General features: G+C 50.1%; 1 protein-coding gene across 1 annotated transcript; it reads right to left on the bottom strand.

Moving 5' to 3' along the window:
• Positions 1-3,344: 3,344 nt before the first annotated feature.
• On the bottom strand, positions 3,345-14,437 carry LOC138674468 (uncharacterized). The gene is made up of 7 exons (XM_069762308.1): positions 14,333-14,437; positions 14,133-14,256; positions 13,634-13,781; positions 4,591-5,020; positions 4,111-4,475; positions 3,872-4,039; positions 3,345-3,759 (listed from the first exon to the last, which is right to left on the bottom strand). The coding sequence occupies exons 1-7, from the start codon at positions 14,435-14,437 to the stop codon at positions 3,345-3,347; spliced, it is 1,755 nt and encodes a 584-aa protein (XP_069618409.1).
• Positions 14,438-16,146: the final 1,709 nt, after the last annotated feature.

Below are 16,146 nucleotides of genomic sequence, written 5' to 3'. Positions count from 1 at the left end.
GCGCTGCAGGCGGCGGTCCGGTTCCAAAGATGCTGTGCGAGAAAGACCTTCGTGACATCACTGTCATGTGACCGCGACGTCACCGCAGGTCCTGGTCGCATAGCAAACCTGAGACTGGACAGCCGCGTGCAGCGCTGAGACTTCAGAGGTGAGTATAACATGATTTTTTATTTTAATTCTTTTTTTTTTTACACAAATATGGTTCCCGGGGCCTGGAGGAGAGTCTCCTCTCCTCCACCCCGGGTATAACCCGCACATTATCCGCTTACTTGCGGGAAGTAAGCGGATAAATGCATTTCTATGTGTGCAGAATCGCTGCGATTCTGCACAAAAAAGTGACATGCTGCGGGTTGTAAACCACTGCTTTCCCGCAGCATGTGCACAGCGGTTTGCGGTTTCCATAGGGTTTACGTGTTACTGTAAACGCTATGGAAACTGCTGCGGACCCACAGCTGCAAAATCGCCGCGGTTCCGCGGTAAAAACCGCAATGTGTGAACATAGCCTTAAATGAAACCTGTCACCAGGTTTTTCCCATGTAAAGCAGGGCCAGCACCTGTAAGCCCTGTGCACTTTAGAATGCTGTCCACCTGTCCCCAATGCCTCCATAAAAGAAATAGCTGCTATTATACTCCCCTATGTGCCTCCTCTGTCGTTGCTTCGTGCTTGCATAGTGTCCTCCATCATGATGCTGCGCAGGCGCATTTCTCTACCCTACTGAGGGCAGAGCAAAGGATTGAGGCGCCAGCGGAAATGATAGTACATTGGTTGGGCTGAGGATGAGAACTCACCCGTCAGTTAGGGTCACACAACTGTGTTTTTTGCCGTCAGAGAAAATTGGTCCGATGATGCTACTCACACTCTGATCAGGGTGGGGTCCGATTTTCTCGGATGGAGAACATATTCAGCAGCACTTTACATTTTGGAGGGGCTTGTCCAGACAATAAAAGACATTACAGAAAAAGACAACTCAACTGGTCCCAAAAGCAGCGAGGGCCCTGCTCGCACAATAACGCACGCACACACAATAACGCTCGCACGATAACGCTCGCTCGCACAATAACGCTCGCACAATAATGCTCGCACACACAATAACGCTCGCACAATAAGGCTCGCACGAAAAGGCTCGCACGATAGCGCTCGCACGATAAGGCTCGCACAATAATGCTCGCACACACAATAACGCTCGCACGATAAGGCTTGCACAATAAGGCTCGCACGATAAGGCTTGCACAATAAGGCTCGCACGATAGCGCTCGCACAATAACCTTCGCACAATAACGCTCGCACACACAACGCTCGCACAATAACGCTCACACACACAATACTGCTCGCACAATAACGGTCGCACAATAACGTTCGCACACACAATAACGCTCGCACAATAACGCTCGCACACACAATAACGCTCGCACGATAACGCTCGCACGATAACGCTCGCACGACAAGGCTCGCATGATAAGGCTCGCACACACAATAATGCTCACACACAATAACGCTCGCACAATAACGCTCGCAAACACAACGCTCGCACGATAACGCTCGCACAATAACGCTCGCACAATAACACTCGCACAATAACACTCGCACACATAATAACGTTTGCATGATAACGCTCGCACGATAACGCTCGCACGACAAGGCTCGCATGAAAAGGCTCGCACACACAATAATGCTCATACACACAATAACGCTCGCATAATAACGCTCGCAAACACAACGCTCGCACGATAATGCTCGCACAATAACGCTCGCACAATAACACTTGCACATCAACACTCGCACAATAACACTCGCACACATAATAATGTTCGCATACTAACGCTTGCACGATAACGCTTGCACGATAACGCTCGCACAAATAACGCTCGCACAATAACGCTCACACACGCAATAACGCTCACACGCTAACGCTTGCACAAATAATGCTTGCACTACATCAGGTTTCTGCAGGAATCCTGCGTCAGGGCCCTGATGGGTTCATGAAGGAAGACGACAGGCATTGTGGACACTGTTTGGCCTATGTTGTCTTTTTCAGACGTGCACAAAAACGAGGTCTGTCACATTTGTGTGAATGTTTGAGAAAGACAACTACTGCCCGGAATGAGGCCACGGTGCCTTTATTCCAGAGAATGGACTATGTTTTACAGGCAGGCACTTTTTGTGTGATACTGGCACCGGCTATGGGGACATTTGATGCCCGCACTGATTTATCGCTGTAGTCAGCTGGGACACACTGTGCATAGTGATGGCAGCGGGGAGAGAAGTCATCACTATCACATATTGTGGAGTCCCCACCAGGTCTTCATTGTGCAGCTCCATTTGCTATGTAGTGACCGCAGATCAGCTTCTACTGAAGAACATATTGAATGATTAGATAATAATAATCTTTATTTTTATATAGCGCTAACATATTCCGCAGCGCTTTACAGTTTTGCACACATTATCATTAGATCCGACTGCCTGCTGATTGGGTGAGACCCCCACCAACCTGATGGTGATGACCTACAAGACCATAGTCCCTGTGTACCTCTATGACAAACACAGCACTCTTATAACAGACACAACACTCCAATGCCACAGTGTTCCACATGACAGCCACAATGGTCCTCTAATATAGCGCTATTAATTCCACAGCGTTTTACAGACATCTTCACTGTCCCCATTGGGGCTCACAATCTAGATTCCCTATCAGTAGGTCTTTGGAATGTGGGAGGAAACCGGAGAACCCGGAGGAAACCCATGCAAACACGGGGAGAACATACAAACTCCTTGCAGATGTTGTCCTTGGTGGGATTTTAACCCAGGACCTCAGAGCTGCAATGCTGCGGTGCTAACCACTGAGCCACCGTCCTGCCCCCTGTCACAGTGCCGCCCTTGTTAGCGGCCAGAGCCCCCTCTTCCACACGTGTGATCTGTGCTTCCCTCCAATGCTGATTGCTTCCACATCTAAACAGATGTGCCATCTTCTGTTGGGGAGGTTTGCTGTTCGGGGGGCTTGTGTTGGGGGAGGTTTGCTGTTTGGTGGCTTGTGTTGGGGGAGGTTTGCTGTTCAGGGGGCTTCTGTTGGGGAGGTTTGCTGTTCGGGGGGCTTGTTAAGGGAGGTATGCTGTTCGGGGGGCTTCTGTTGGGGGAGGTTTGCTGTTCGAGGGGCTTCTGTTGGGGAGGTTTGCTGTTCGGGGGGCTTGTTAAGGGAGGTATGCTGTTCAGGAGGCTTCCGCTGGGGGAGGTTTGCTGTTTGGGGAGCTTCTGCTGGGAGATGTTTGCTGTTCGGGGGGGCTTCATTTAGGGGAGGTTTGCTATTCGGGGATTTCTTTTAGGGGCGGTTTGCTGTTGGGGGCTTGTGTTAGGGAAGGTTTGCCGTTTGGGGGCTTCTGTTGGGGAGGTTTGCTGTTCTGGGGCTTCTGTTGGGGAGGTTTGCTGTGTGGGAGGCTTCTGTTAGGGGAGATTTGCTATTCGGGGGGCTTCTTTTAGGGGAGGTTTGCTGTTGGGGGCTTGTGTTAGGGAGGGTTTGCCGTTGGGGAGGTTTGCTGTTCTGGTGCTTCTGTTGGGGAGGTTTGCTGTTCAGGGGCTTCTGTTGGGGAGGTTTGCTGTTCAGGGGGCTTCTGTTGGGGATGTTTGCTGTTCGGGGGCTTCTGTTACGGTAGGTTTGCTGTTCTGGGGCTTCTGTTGGGGGAGGTTTGCCGTTCAGGGGGCTTCTGTTGGGGAGGTTTGCTGTTCTGGGGCTTCTGTTAGGGGAGGTTTGCTGTTTGGGGGGCTTTCTGTTGGGGGAGGTTCGCTGTTCCGGGGGCTTCTGTTACGGTAGGTTTGATGTTCTGGGGCTTCTGTTGGGGGAGGTTTGCCGTTCAGGGGACTTCTGTTGGGGAGGTTTGCTGTTCGGGGGGCTTCTGTTGGGGAGGTTTGCTGTTCAGGGGCTTCTGTTGGGGAGGTTTGCTGTTCAGGGGGCTTCTGTTGGGGATGTTTGCTGTTCGGGGGCTTCTGTTACGGTAGGTTTGCTGTTCTGGGGCTTCTGTTGGGGGAGGTTTGCCGTTCAGGGGGCTTCTGTTGGGGAGGTTTGCTGTTTGGGGGGCTTTCTGTTGGGGGAGGTTCGCTGTTCCGGGGGCTTCTGTTACGGTAGGTTTGATGTTCTGGGGCTTCTGTTGGGGGAGGTTTGCCGTTCAGGGGGCTTCTGTTGGGGAGGTTTGCTGTTCGGGGGCTTCTGTTGGGGAGGTTCGCTGTTTGGGGGGCTTCTGTTGGGGAGGTTCGCTGTTCGGGGGGCTTCTGTTGGGGAGGTTTGCTGTTCGGGGGGCTTCTGTTGGGGAGGTTTGCTGTTCGGGGGGCTTGTTAAGGGAGGTATGCTGTTCGGGGGGCTTCTGTTGGGGGAGATTTGCTGTTCGGGGGGCTTCTGTTGGGGGAGGTTTGCTGTTCGGGGGGCTTCTGTTGAGGGAGGTTTGCTGTTCGGGGGGCTTCTGTTGGGGGAGGTTTGCTGTTCGGGGGGCTTGTTAAGGGAGGTATGCTGTTCAGGAGGCTTCCGCTGGGGGAGGTTTGCTGTTTGGGGAGCTTCTGCTGGGAGATGTTTGCTGTTCGGGGGGCTTCAGTTAGGGGAGGTTTGCTATTCGGGGGGCTTCTTTTAGGGGAGGTTTGCTGTTGGGGGCTTGTGTTAGGGAGGGTTTGCCGTTTGGGGGCTTCTGTTGGGGAGGTTTGCTGTTCTGGGGCTTCTGTTGGGGGAGGTTTGCTGTTTGGGAGGCTTCTGTTAGGGGAGGTTTGCTATTCGGGGGGCTTCTTTTAGGGGAGGTTTGCTCTTGGGGGCTTGTGTTAGGGAGGGTTTGCCATTGGGGAGGTTTGCTGTTCTGGTGCTTCTGTTGGGGGAGGTTTGCTGTTCGAGAGGCTTCTGTTAGTGGAGGTTTGCTGTTCGGGGGGCTTCTGTTAGGGGAGGTTTGCTGTTCGGGGGCTTCTGTTGGGGAGGTTTGCTGCCCAGGGGCTTCTGTTGGGGAGGTTTGCTGTTCAGGGGGCTTGTTGGGGATGTTTGCTGTCTTGGGGCTTCTGTTGGGGGAGGTTTACTGTTTGGGGGGCTTTCTGTTGGGGGAGGTTCGCTGTTCGGGGGGGTTGTTACGGTAGGTTTGCTGTTCTGGGGCTTTTGTTGGGGGAGGTTTGCCGTTCAGGGGGCTTCTGTTGGGGAGGTTCGCTGTTCGGGGGGGCTTCTGTTGGGGAGGTTTGCTGTTCGGGGGGCTTCTGTTGAGGAGGTTTGCTGTTCGGGGGGCTTCTGTTAGGGGAGGCTTGCTATTCAGGGGCTTCTGTTAGGGAGGTTTCTGTGGAGAGCTGTCCTGTATCTCGTTTAAGGGGCACTCCGCTGGCACTGTTATTCTGGCTTATGTAGAGAAGGACAGTTCTATCATTCTGTACTGAACCTCCTATGGGCCCAAGTACACATTATCAGCCATTGCTGTTCCGCTTCCGCACAGCAGCAGGCAGAATAAAACTAGGCATTGTGGGCAGGGATATATTAGGACTGCGCATGCGCCACATGCACGCATGGCACTCGTGTCCGCATGGCCACGCGCACCTGGCGCATGCGCAGTAGCTAGTGCTACTGCGCGCCACCCGAGGCTGCACGCCGCGCGCACCAGGCGCACCTGGCACATGCGCAGTAGCTGTGCACTGCCCGAGGCTGTAATAGCTGGTGGGCGGGTGCTCTCCCAGCGAAACACGCCCCAACCCCCTTCTCCCGCCTTCTCGTTTTGGTGGCATGCCAAGACAGCGGACACTGCTACCGGTATTAACTCTTTGGGGGGGGGGGAGAGTGCGTGGGGGGGCTCAGAGAGGGGAGGCAGGGCGTGGGGGGTCAGACTACGAACACTGCTACCGGTATTAACCCTTTGGGGGGGTGCCAACACTGCTACCGGTATTAACCCTTTGGGGGGGAGAGGGCGCGGGGGGCTCAGAGAGGGGGGGAAGGGCGTGGGGGGGTCAGACTGCGAAAACTGCTACCGGTATTAACCCTTTAGGGGGGTGCCAACACTGCTACCGGTATTAACCCTTTGGGGGGAGAGGGCGCGGGGGGGCTCAGAGAGGGGGGGCAGGGCGTGGGGGGGTCAGACTGCGAACACTGCTACCGGTACTAACCCTTTAGGGGGGTGCCAACACTGCTACCGGTATTAACCCTTTGGGGGGGGAGAGGGCGCGGGGGGGCTCAGAGAGGGGGGGCAGGGCGTGGGGGGGTCAGACTGCAAACACTGCTACCGATATTAACCCTTTAGGGGGGTGCCAACACTGCCGACGCGCAATTCCTGCATTTTTGCCGGCGCGCATTCAGGAGCGCGCATTTCGAATGTAAGGAAGCGCGCATTCAGGATTGCAGATCCGTATTCTGCCTGTAGTAATCTGTTGCGTTTATTCCCAGCGGATCCCTATTCTGCCTGTAGTAATCTGTTGCGTTTATTCCCAGCGGATCTGTATTCTGCCTGTAGTAATCTGTTGTGTTTATTCCCAGCGTATCCGTATTCTGCCTGTAGTAATCTGTTGCGTTTATTCCCAGCGGATCCGTATTCTGCCTGTAGTAATCTGTTGCGTTTATTCCCAGCGGATCCGTACTCTGCCTGTAGTAACCTGTTGCCTTTATTCCCAGCGGATCCGTATTCTGCATGTAGTAAACTGTTGCGTTTATTCCCTGCGGATCCGTATTCTGACTGTAGTAATCTGTTGCGTTTATTCCCTGCGGATCCGTATTCTGCCTGTAGTAACCTGTTGCCTTTATTCCCAGCGGATCCGTATTCTGTGTTATGACCTGGTGGTTATGAGCACCCGGAATGACCTGATAGTTAAAACTCACACAGGACAAGCTCTGGGATGTGGGAGCTCTGCTGACCGCAATCCCTAATCCTATCACACACACTAGAAATAGCCATGGAGCGCTCCTGACGCTCCCTAGGCGCCTCGTCACAGCCTAAGAGCTAGCTAGCCCTAGAGATAGAAAATAAAGCCTACCTTGCCTCAGAGAAATTCCTCAAAGGAAAAGGCAGCCCCCCACATATATTGACTGTGAGTAAAGATGAAAGTCACAAACGCAGAAATGAAACAGGTTTCAGCAAAGGGAGGCCAGACTTACTAAATAGACAGAGGATAGGAAAGGTAGCTTTGCGATCAGCACAAAAAACTACAAAAGACCACGCAGTGTGTGCAAAAACGATCTCCGCACCGACTAATGGTGCGGAGATGCCACTCTGCATCCCAGAGCTTCCAGCTAGCAAGACAAAATCATGATATCCAGCTGGACAAGAAAACAATGAACGAATTAGATACTATCAGGAACTTAGCTTTTGCTGGAGTAGACAGGTCACCAGAAAGATCCAAGAGCGAACTGAACCAATGCAGAAACATTGACAGCTGGCATGGAGTAACGATCTAAGTGGAGTTAAATAGAGAAGCCAACCAAAGGATAAACCATGTCACCTGTGTAAGGAACCTCAGAAGCAGCAGCTCCACTGACAGCCACCAGAGGGAGCCCACGGACAGAACTCACCGAAGTACCATTCACGACCACAGGAGGGAGCTTGACAACAGAATTCACAACAATTCTGCCTGTAGTAATCTTCTTGCGTTTATTCCCAGCGGATCCATATTGACTGTAGTAATCTGTTGCGTTTATTCCCAGCGGATCCATATTCTAACTGTAGTAATCTGTTGCATTTATTCCCAGCGGATCCGTATTCTGACTTTAGTAACGTGTTGCCTTTATTCCCAGCGGATCCGTATTCTGCCTGTAGTAAGCTGTTGCGTTTATTCCCAGCGGATCCGTATTCCGCCTGTAGTAATCTGTTGCGTTTATTTCCAGCGGATCTGTATTCTGCCTGTAGTGAGCTGTTGCCTTTATTCCCAGCGGATCCGTATTCTGCCTGTAGTAAGCTGTTGCGTTTATTCCCAGCGGATCCATATTCTGCCTGTAGTGACCTGTTGCCTTTATTCCCAGCGTATCGGTATTCCCCTTATTACCCCGCTACACGGGAGTGGGAAGAGAGTGGCTAAGTGCCAGAATAGGCGCATCTTCCAGATGTGCCTTTTCTGGGGTGGCTGGGGGCAGATGTTTTTAGCCAGGGGGGAACCAATAACCATGGTCACTCTCTAGGCTATTAACCCCTTAATCCCATGACGTACTATCCCGTCAAGGTGACCTGGGACTTAATTCCCAGTGACGGGATAGTACGTCATACTGTTTAATGCGACATCGCGACTTAAGTCGCGGTGATCGTATTAAATTTCCGGCGCCTTCTTGCCTGCAGGAAGATGGCGTCGGCATCCCAGGGTCTGGCTCCGCCCCCCAGGCCTCACGATCGCTGTGATTGGCTGTTCAATTCTGAACAGCCAATCACAGTGTTTCTCATTGTTTCAGCCAATCGGAGTGGCTGAAACAATAAGGTCCCAGGCTAGGATCGAGTACCAATGTACTTGATCCTAGGGCCGGTGCCTGGCAACGCCAGGCACCGGCAAAAGACCACCGGATTGGCGCGATCGCCGATCGTGCCAATCGCAGGGCACAGCGGCGGTATTACCGCACTGTGCCCTGATGTACCCGGCTATCCCCTGCTGTAGCGGCCTGGATCGGTGCTGCTATCGCAGGCCAGAGACTAGTGCAGGAGCTGATTAGCGCGATCGATGCTATCGACGATCGCGCCAATCATAGGGCACAGCGGCGGTCACGTTGTGACCGCTGTGTGCCCTGCTGGTGACCTGCCTAGGATCGGAGGGATCCTAGGCAGTTGCCTGGTCACCAGGGCCTGCAGGGATTAGTGGGATCGATGTTATCATTCGATCCCACCAATGACAGCTCATAGCAGCGGTGTGACTGCTCTGTCTGTCACCTGCAGGTGACCTGTCTGACCACTCTGCAGGGGTCCCCACTCTAGCTGAGGACTCCTGCAAAGCGGTCACACAGCCAGATCTTGTCTTGCTGGGCCTTGTGGTGCTACAGAAGCCTGTAACACCACAATCCCCTGCGTTAGAAAAGAACGAAAGAAAACCGAAGAAAGAAGAGAGACTACAAACGTAAGTGTTAACAGCCCCTACCCGATCTCTCTTCATCCCCGCATCCCCCTCTTTTTTAACCCCCTCCATCCCTCTTTGCGCCGCCTCCGTGCGCACGTTTAGCAGCCGCCAAGCGTTGATTGGTGACGCAGTTCACCGATCAACACCCGTGCTCGCTTTTTTTTCATCAGCCCCCTTTGCCCAATTCCGTACACCCATCCTGCAGCCGCCAAACTTTGATAAGTGACGCAGTTCACTTATCAGAGCTTGTGCCTGCATTTTTCCTTTTCACCACACCTGTGCGCACACCCAGCAGCCGCCGAACTTTGATAAGTGACGCGGTTCACTTATCAGAGCTCTCGTGCCTGCCGGTTTTTTTTTCACATCCCTGTTCGCACACCCAGCAACGGCCGAACTTTGATAAGTGACGCGGTTCACTTATCAGAGCTCTCATGCCTGCTGGTTTTTTTTCACATCCTCGTTCGCACACCCAGCAACGGCCGAACTTTGATAAGTGGCTAGGTTCACTTATCAGAGCTAGGGCCTGCTGTTTTAGACTTTTCTTTCACAGGAATTTTTTTCCCCTATTTGCTTCTTTTTCCTTTAGCTTTTTCTTTTCAGAGTTTGCACCAAGCACTATCCCCCCCACACTTACACATAGCTACCAATAAAGTACACCCAAGCACCACACTTACAAAAAAAATGTCACGTTCGTCCCAACAGCGCTATTCAGCGGGGGAGGCATATTCTTTCCTTGCCTCCGACACTGATAGCGAGGGAGAGGATCCCACTTTTCTTTATTTTTCAGATTCTTCCTCATCCTCTTCCCACTCATCTTCCTCCTCCAGCCCTGCGGAACTGCCACGCAGACGCCGCAGGACAGATGAGGCAAGGCACATCATTGATGAATCGCCCACCATTGCTGAAGACGAACCAGCGCACCCCACTGCGGACCCCATATGGACCCCGCCACCCGAAAAGTACAAGCCACTGATTCCTGATTTTGTGGCAGAATCAGGAATCAACTTTGACACCACCGGCCTCACAGAACTAGACTTTTTCAAAGTCTTTTTCTCTGAGGCTTTCATTAACCTCATGGTGGAGCAAACTAACTTGTATGCTCGGCAATTTTTGGACCAAAACTCGGGTTCATCATATTCTAACTGGTCTCCTGTAGACGCAGTTGAAATGATGCAGTTTTGGGACCTGGTTCTCCACATGGGGATCCTGAAGAAGCCTGAACTTCGGCAATATTGGAGTGTTGATATTTTATATAACACTCCAGTGTTCCGAATGGTCATGACCCGCACGCGTTTTGAGGCCATCCATAAGTTCCTGCATTACAACAATAATGCACGGTGTCCCGCATGAGATGACCCCAACTTTGACAGTCTGTTTAAAGTTCGGCTGGTCATTGAACACTTCAACAAAAAGTTTGCTTAAGTGTACGTGTCTCAAAGGGACATCTGTGTGGATGAGTCCTTAATTCATTTTAAGGTGCGGCTCAGATTCCGTCAATACCTGCCCAGCAAAAGGGCCAGGTACGGAATCAAACTCTACAAGCTGTGTTAGAGTACCTCAGGGTACACCCACAGCTTTAGAGTTTACGAAGGGAAGGACACCAGGATTGAACCGCCTGAGTGTCCTTCTATCCTGGGAGTGAGTGGGAAAATTGTGTGGGATTTGGTGCACCGACTGCTGGATAAAGGTTATCTCCTCTATACCACTAACTTTTACACCAGCATCCCACTCTACAAATCTCTCTCTGTGCGAGGTACTGCAGCCTGCGGTACTGTCCGCAAAAATCAGAGACGCTACTTGGGCACTCTCAGGAAAGGTGAGAGCAAAGCCCAATGTAGCGACCACCTGCTGGTGGTCAAGTACAAGGACAAAAGGGATGTCCATCTATTGACCATTTTTCAACAGCAGAGAAAAAAATGGCAGCAACACTTAAGGTACCGTCACACTAAGCGACGCTGCAGCGATACCGACAACGATGTCGATCGCTGCAGCGTCGCTGTTTGGACGCTGGAGAGCTGTCACACAGACAGCTCTCCAGCGACCAACGATCCCGAAGTCCCCGGGTAAGCAGGGTAAATATCGGGTTACTAAGCGCAGGGCCGCGCTTAGTAACCCGATGTTTACCCTGGTTTCCATTGTAAATGTAAAAAAAAAAAACACTACATACTTACATTCCAGGTGTCTGGTCATGTCCCTCGCCGTCAGCTTCCCGCACTGACTGAGCGCCGGCCGTAAAGTACAGCGGTGAAGTCACCGCTGTGCTGAACTTTACGGCTGGCCGGTGCTCACCAGTCAGTGCGGGAAGCTGAAGGCGAGGGAGAAAGGCCAGGGTGTGGTACAAAACGCTGTCCATGCACATTGTACAAATGGCAATGCTCAACGCTTTCCTGCTGTCACGATGTGCACACAACACCGATACGTCGTACCTTTATTTCCAGGAGGTAGTGGTTAAGGCCCTGATGTTTGGCACGAGGGTAGGAGCGGGTCCCAGTACTTCTGGAACTGAAGGTACATGTATCGTACCAGGTCAGCATTTTCCGGGGGTTGTCTCGCCAACTGGAAGAAAAGTTAAGCCGCAAAAAAGGTGCCAAGTGTGCTACAAAAGAGCAATATGTGAGGACACCATCTATCAATACCTGCCTTGAAAAACCTGGCCTGTGTAGGAAGGATTGCTTTAAATTGTACCACACCTCCATGCGCTACTAATTTACAGGAAACAGATTCATTCCAAAGGAGGCACATCTACGTAAGTTCTTCATCAGGGGCTCTGCAAATGGAACATTACGCCCGCAGACGATTCCATCAAAGTCTGCATTCCAAAACTTCAGTACTTCTCTTTCGAGCCCCAACATGTGCCCAAACAGTTTTTTCCCACATATGGGATACCAGCGTACTCAGGACAAATCGGACAACAACTTTTACGGTCCAATTTCTCCTTTTACCTTTGGGAAATTAAAAAATTGGGGACTAAAAGATCATTTTTGTAGGCAAAAAATAGGATTTTTTATTTTCACACCCGGGCGTTATAAACTTTAGTGAAACACTTGGGGGTTCAAAGTTCTCACCACATATCTAGATAAGTTCCTTAGGGGGTCTAGTTTCCAAAATCGGGTCACTTGTGGGGGGTTTCCACTGCTTAGGCACATCAGGGGCTCCGCAAATGTAACATGACGCCCGCAGAACATTCCATCAAAGCCTGCATTCCAAAACATCACTAGTTCCCTTCCGAGCCCTGACGTGTGCCCAAACAGTAGTTTTCTCCCACATATGGGGTACCAGCGTACTCAGGACAAATTGGACAACTTTTGCGGTCCAATCTCTCCTGTTACCCTTGGGAAATTAAAAAATTGGGGACTAAACGTTCATGTTTGTGGAAAAAATATGATTTTTTATTTTCACGCCCGGGCGTTATAAACTTCTGTGAAGTCCCTGGGGGATCAAAGTGCTCATCACACATCTAGATGTTCCTTAGGGGGTCTAGTTTCCAAAATGGGGTCACTTGTGGGTGGTTTCCACTGTTTAGGCACATCAGGGGCTCGTCAAATGCAACATGGCATCCGATCGCAATTCCAGCCAATTTTAGGTTGAAAAAATCAAACGGCGCTCCTTCCCTTCCGAGCCCTGCTATGCGCCCAAACAGTGGTTCCCCACCACATATTGGTTATCAGCGTACTCAGGACAAATTGGACAACAACTTTTCCAGTCCAATTTCTACTGTTACCTTTGGGAAAATAAAAAAATTGTTGCAAAAAGATCGTTTTCATGACTAAAAAGTTAAATTTCCATTTTTTCCTTCAGCATTGCTTTAGCTCTCATGAAGCACCTGAGGGGTTAATAAACTTCTTGAATGTGGTTTTGATCAGCTTGAGGGGTGCAGTTTTTAGAATGGTGTCACTTTTGGGTATTTTTTGCTATATAGACTCCTAAATGTGACTTCAAATGTGAGGTGGTCCCGAACAAAAATGATTTTGTAAATTTTGTTGTAAAAATGAGAAATTGCTGGTCAACTTTTAACCCTTATAACTCCCTAACAAAAAAATTTGTTTCAAAAAATGTTCTGATGTAAAGTAGACTTGTGGGAAATGTTACTTATTAAGTATTTTGTGTGACATATCTCTGTGATTTAAGGGAATAAAAATTCAAAGTTGGAAAATTGCGAAATTTTGAAAATTTTAGCCAAATTTCCATTTTTTTCACAAATAAACGCAGGTACTATCAAATAAATTTTACCACTATCATGAAGTAGAATATGTCACGAGAAATCAATGTCAGAATCGCCAAGATCCGTTGAAGCGTTCCAGAGTTATAACCTCATAAAGGGACAGTGGTTAGACATGTAAAAATTGCCTTGGTCAATAAGGGGTAAACATTGATAGCCCGTCTTTACCACTGGTTACACCCGCCATCTTGGCTGTAAGCTCTTCCCTTGTGTCAGCCAAAGCTGCTCAGTCACCGACGCCCACAGCACAGCGGCGTCACCGGAGCTGTGTCCAAGGTTGGGTACAGCACGTCTGTCGGCGGAGCTGTGCAGCGCAGGGACTGACACGTTCCATCCAATAACTTAAAAGGCGGAGGTGCCGGTGTCGCACACCCACAGATCACACACAGATGACATACTCTAATGAGAGACCATCAATGTCACGGTCATGGACAACCCCTTTAAAAAGAGAACAGTTCAAGGGATAAAAGCTCATGTCCACCATGGTAGCGCCTCCAACGATGCTGCAGCAGATCAGCACCACATCGTCGGCCGTACCGATGACATCTGTACACAAGAGACCCATGAGGACCACGAGCCGCTCATGTTTATATCGTGGTAGTTGTGAAAATGCAAGAACGGGGATGTTTCAATTCACTGTTTGCAAGCAGCTACAAAGAGCCATTACTTACGCTCCGCCAGCTGGGCCCACCTTTATGACACAGTTCTAAAAAGTGGGAAGGGCTTAGCGGGAGGGGCGGAGTCTGCTAGTGGTTTAATGAATTAATTAATATAAGCCATAAACTTGATGTAAATTATCTAACGCTGAGGACACGGCCCATTACCGAGAAACCAGTGATTCAGTATCGCAAAAACATAGAAAATATAAAATTTTATTATACAAAAATGACTAAATACAGATATAAAGGAGAAAACCATGGAGCACATAGCGGTGCTCGCTTCTCCAATGGAGCAGATGCGACTTGGAGTCTCCCAACTTCTGAAAGTAGTAGTTCAGTTTGTCACTGAGCTTCTCCCGCAGCTGTAAAGGAAATGGAGGAAGATATTAATGGTGCACACATGGTCTGAGCCCGGCTGCCATGGCTCTAATCCCTCACAGTTTCTGAGTGTGGCATTATGTCACCATGAATGACATCACCATTAGTCACGACGGCCATGTGATGTGAATTCTCAACATAAACGGTCAGGGAGTCCAGGCGCATGCGGAGGACAAGCTTTGGCTTTGCCGGTTCTCATCCTTAGGCTTCATACCCATTTGCAATAAGCAGTTCTCTGTCATTTACACATCATTTTAATACTAAATATTTATCAAAACACACATATGTATGTATATATATCTATATATATAATTGTCTAAGGGGTACTTCCGTCTTTCTGTCTGCAACTTCTGTCACGGAAATCCCGCGTCGCTGATTGGTCTCGCCAGCTGCCTGTCATGGCTGCCGCGGCCAATCAGCGACGGGCACAGTCCGATTAGTCCCTCCCTACTCCCCTGCAGTCAGTGCCCGGCGCCCGCTCCATACTCCTCTGCAGTCAGTGCCCGGCGCCCGCATACTCCCCTCCACTCACACAGGGTTAATGCCAGCGGTAACGTACCGCACTATGCCGCGGGTAACGTTACCACTGCTATTAACCCTGTGTGTCCCCAAATTTTTACTATTGATGCTGCCTATGCAGCGTCAATAGTAAAAAGATCTAATGTTACAAATAATACAATAACAAAAAACCTGCTATACTCACCCTCCGTAGTCCGACGATGCGCTCACGACTGCCGCCATCTTCCGTTACCAGAGATGCTTTGCGAAATTACCCAGAAGACTTAGCGGTCTCGCGAGACCGCTAAGTCATCTGGGTAATTTCGCAATGCATCCTGGGAACGGAAGATGGCGGCAGCCACGCGCATAGGGACAGCTTCGCGGGATCCCAGGGGGTGAGTATATAACTATTTTTTGTTATAATTATCTTTTTTTAACACGGATATGTGCCCACACTGCTATATACTACATAGGCAGTGTTATATAGCGCGTGGGCGGCGTTATATACAGCGTGGCTGCTATATACTACGTGGGCAGTGTTATATACTATGTGGGCAGTGTTATATACCGCGTGGGCAATGTTATATACCGCGTGGGCAGTGTTATATACCGCGTGGGCTGCGTTATATACCGCGTGGGCTGCTATATACTACGTGGGCAGTGTTATATACCCCGTGGGCTGTGTTATATACCGCGTGGGCAGTGTTACATAATGCGTGGGCAGTGTTATATACCAGGTGGCTGCTATATACTACATGGCCAGTGTTATATACTATGTGGGCAGTATTATATACCGCGTGGGTAGTGTTATATACCGTGTGGCTGCTATATACTACGTGGCCAGTGTTAGATACTATGTGGGCTGTGTTATGTACTGCGTGGCCTGTGCTATATATTACGTGGCCACTGTTATATACTGCATGGCCTGTGCTATATACTACGTCACCTGTGTTATATACTGCGTGGCTATATACTGTGTGGGCTGTGTTATATACTGCGTGGCCTGTATTAACGCATCGGGTGTTCTACAATATGTATGTATGTATATAGCAGCCACATAGTATTTAGCACAGGCCAGGTAGTATTTGTCTGCTATATACTACATGGCTCCTATATACTACGTGGCCTGTGCTATATACTATGTGGCTGCTATATACATACATATTCTAGAATACCCGATGCGTTAGAATCGGGTCACCATCTAGTATATATCTATATATATAATTGTCTAAGGGTTTTTCTGTCTGTCTGTCTTTCTGTCTGTCTGTCTGTCCTGGAAATCCCGCGTCTCTGATTGGTCGAGGCCGCCAAGCCTCGACCAATCAGCAACGGGCACAGCGACGATGATGTCATAAAGGACGTAGACATCTCACGTT

The sequence above is a fragment of the Ranitomeya imitator genome, chromosome 4, assembly GCF_032444005.1.
Source record: "Ranitomeya imitator isolate aRanImi1 chromosome 4, aRanImi1.pri, whole genome shotgun sequence".
Classification (NCBI taxonomy): domain Eukaryota; kingdom Metazoa; phylum Chordata; class Amphibia; order Anura; family Dendrobatidae; genus Ranitomeya; species Ranitomeya imitator.
Note: the sequence above shows the minus strand (reverse complement) of the source record. Positions and strands in the feature narration are given on the sequence as shown.